This window comes from Hipposideros armiger, unplaced genomic scaffold (assembly GCF_001890085.2).
Source record: "Hipposideros armiger isolate ML-2016 unplaced genomic scaffold, ASM189008v1 scaffold_6, whole genome shotgun sequence".
In the NCBI taxonomy this organism is placed as follows: domain Eukaryota; kingdom Metazoa; phylum Chordata; class Mammalia; order Chiroptera; family Hipposideridae; genus Hipposideros; species Hipposideros armiger.
In genome coordinates this window covers 2,042,387-2,046,075 of record NW_017731356.1, presented here as the reverse complement: position 1 = coordinate 2,046,075, position 3,689 = coordinate 2,042,387, and the positions used below count along the sequence as shown (strand labels likewise).

The window sequence follows — 3,689 nt, the reverse complement described above, 5'->3', positions numbered from 1 at the left end:
AGCTTTTTCATAGTAGATTCCCTTCAAGTAATTCAGCTTCTGGGACAGTGTGGAAGAGGCATGAACTTTTTTGGTATAAAGAGGTTGGATTTAAACATAGTAAATGTAACTCAGTTTCAACAGACCTTCTTGGAGTAGGCTCAGTTTTGCTTAGAATGTCCCAGTTTTGGAGTTGTGCGGTGGTTTTGTGTTCTATCTGAAATAGTAAACAGGAAGGGAATTTACAACAGATGCACAAGTGCATCGAACTACACGTAAGAGCCCGACTTTGAACGCGCAGAGCTTCACGTGCATTTTGGAAACACAGTTTATAGGCAGTGAAAATACACAGTGAATTTGTAAGTTATGGGAACTTTCAAGGACATTAGTGCTTTATTGATTTATGAGGAATGTCAACAGTTCTGCTCGACCCCACAAAAGAACTCCAATCTTCGGGTAGAATTACACTTAATGATCTGGAACAAGTAGGTGTGTGTGAAGCTATTAAGAGAATTTCATTTAGAAATAGTGAAATTTTGTTGGCTAATATGTTCCAACATCTAATAACCTTCAGAGGAAAATGGGAGTTCCTAGGATTACCAGCTGTAAGGACTTGACTGAGGGCAGAGGGGAAGAAGGTCTCAAACTCTGTTAATGAGACTGTTAGAAAGGACTTTCCTTAAGTACAGAACAATAGGAACGGTTTTATTACTAACTGCAGTTCATATTTATGGAGTGCTGAGTACTTTACATGAATTATTTAATTCTCAAAGCTTTGAGGGTTGGTATTATTTGAAACCCGTATCCCGGAGGAGGGAACCTAGGCAGTGAGATGCTAACACTCTTGTCCAAAGTCCCACAGCCCTGAACTGGTGGGGTTGGGATTTGTACACAGTGTGTCTGCATCCTGTCACNCGTAGTTCTCCCCCTCTCACATAAATATCCTAGGAGTTCAGGATAAGAGATTATTGATGCCAAAGTCATTTCCCTCTGTTTTTAGGAAATGGAGTTATTTTTTCCTTCTAGTGGAGTTTGTGGACCAGCGAACACTGCTAAGTTCACCGATTGCACCTGTTGCATCATTAAGCCCCATGCCATCAGTGAAGGTAAGTGCCATGTTGAATAGAGCACATCCAGGACATTTTGTTATAGGAGCTTGTTTTGTTGATGTCTGTTTTCTTGATGTATTTTTTGTGTAGAAATTAAAGTTTAATTTTAATATTTCATTTATTTTTTTCTTTGAAAGCACATGAATAAAGGGGGCAAAAAGTGATGGGAAAATCTAACTCTGTGTTTATCTTTATCTTCGTGTCTGTGCGTTTTTAAAATGTGGTCCTTGGGTTGCTTGCTGACCACGGTCACGCTCATCCTGTTACAGGTCCTGAATCCTTTTAATCTGCCTCTCCTCCTCCCGACCATAGAACCGTGGTTCACTTAATCCGTTTAAGTAGCATTCCTAATACACAATTTCAACCAGTGTTTACCATAGCTGCAGTATGCCCTTTCTGAGAAAGATGGAGAAACTTCCTTCAGTTCTCGGTGTCTGAAACAAAATTTTTTTGACTAATATATACATACATACATATATATATATATATATATATATATATAAATATAAATGATAGTGTGTGTGTGTGTGTGTGTGTGTGTGAGTGTGTGAGTGAGTGACAGCTAGATAGATGTGTATGTATGGATGTATACTGCAAGTTTGCAAGGTTTTTGTATTCACTTTTCTTCATCTATTTTAGTCTGTTGTATATATTTTTGTCAGTTACACCAAATCCTTTTGGAAATGAGATGGGGTAAAATTTTATAAATCATCCCTAAAAATCTAGAATATACTAAATAATTATAAATTTTATAAATCATCCCTAAAAATCTAGAAAAACATAATTGAATGGATTGAATTTTTTTATAAGTATTAAAGTAATTCAGGTATTCAGTAAAATAACAAAAAAAATTAAAAATACAAGTTATCTGTTTTCCCATTATCCCTGGGTAGTGATTGTTGATATTTCCTCCAAATCATTTTATTCTGCATATGTATGTGTGTGTTTAACAGACACACATGAATATAATTGCTAATATGGTTGAAATCTATAGGCTGTGGTTTTAATTGAATTTTGGGAGCTTTTTTGGATGTTCTTAATTCTTCATGAATATTTTAATAGTTGTACACTATGCAACCATATAGATGTAGCATAATATTTAGGCACTTAGATTGTTTCTAGTTTTTTTATGGTAAAAAATAAAGCTTTGAAGAGTATCTTTATGTAAACATTTGACACTATCTCTAATCATTTTTTCTAACTAGTTTCCTAGTAGTAGAATTATTAGTTGAAAGGATATGCGCCTTAAAGATCTTGTTGCAAAATTAATACTTCTTTACTTATTTAGGAAGCACTTTAATATCTTATAGGTCCTTAGGACCATAATTACAGGGAAACAGCATGCATCATGGGTAACAAACCTTTACGGAGAATTGGCCACTGTGTGCCAGGGAGCAGACTGAGTACCTACCCGTTGTCTCCCTTCATCTTCTCAGCAGTTCTGTCAAGTAGGTGGAGCTCTCATTCTTTTCCAGATCAACAAGCTGAGGCTCTAGGAGAGGAAGTCATTTCCCCCAGTTTAGAGTAGGGAAGCCAGGCTGCAAACCCTGGTCTCTTGTCGCCTGCGTTTTCTTTCCTCCGCACACGTTGCTCCGTAGTCATGACGGCAGAAGCATGGTGCGGTTGGTAACACTCCCACAGGAAGAAAGAGTCATATGTGAAATGGCTGCTGTTGACAGTCTATGAAGGAAAATCGGGGTTTTATGTCACACTCATTTTCCTTACCTGGGTATGGACACACACACACACACACATTCTAATGTGATGAGACTAGTTCTTGTTTAAAGACCTCAAACTTATAAAATGCTTATCTTTGGCATCTTAATATATTCAGTTTGATCTTTATGTGATTTAATTTTTTTCTAAAGAAAAATGTAACGTATGAAAAAAATAAAATAGGACTAGAATAAATACTAGTTATATATCTTAATAATTGCATAGATAAACATAATAAATCTACTAAAAATGATTATATAAATGAAAGGTGTGATGTCAAAATGACTACACAGGTTGAAATCATTTCTAGTCAGTTATTCTTTAAAGATTAACTATATTTCATGTATTCATATTTAATATATAACAGAATTAAAGTAAAAGAAATTTTTGTAAAATTTAATCAGATGGCAGAATACTTTAAACTTGTGCATTTTGAGGCTATTTTCTTCTTTTATTTCTAAACCTCAATTTTAGGGACACTTTAAGACCAATTTGAAATGTGTAAATTAGCCCATGTCAGCTTAGTGTTAAACGGAGGCTATAATGAAATATAGTTTGAAGTCTTATATTGAATTTATTATTAGATTCACTCAGCCCCCTTTCATTTGCTGGCTCATGTTTATCTTTTTCTATAATGATCCCATTTCCTGGTGTATTTAATTTCACCTGTGGTCTAGTGTGAGCATGAGAGAAGAAGAGATTAAAAAAACAGCTGATAAGAGAGCAGCTGAAAAGAAATAGGGTCTTTTCCTTCGGTTGACTGCCGACTCCCCCAAAGGCTAGAATAGCCTGTTGATGAAACAAAACCCAGTGTATTGCTTATAAAAGAGCACACCTTGATGGAGTCTCAGTAGGCTTTACAAGGGAACAGTCATGGGCATGCAT

At 35.7% G+C, this 3,689-nt stretch overlaps 1 protein-coding gene across 1 annotated transcript in view; it reads left to right on the top strand.

Moving 5' to 3' along the window:
- Positions 1–3,689, top strand: part of NME7 (NME/NM23 family member 7) — a 151,542-nt gene that overhangs the window by 36,882 nt on the left and 110,971 nt on the right. The window contains exon 7 of the mRNA XM_019647564.1: positions 980–1,089. Within this exon, the coding sequence (XP_019503109.1) occupies positions 980–1,089 (110 nt within the window). The remainder of the gene's footprint in view (positions 1–979; positions 1,090–3,689) is intronic.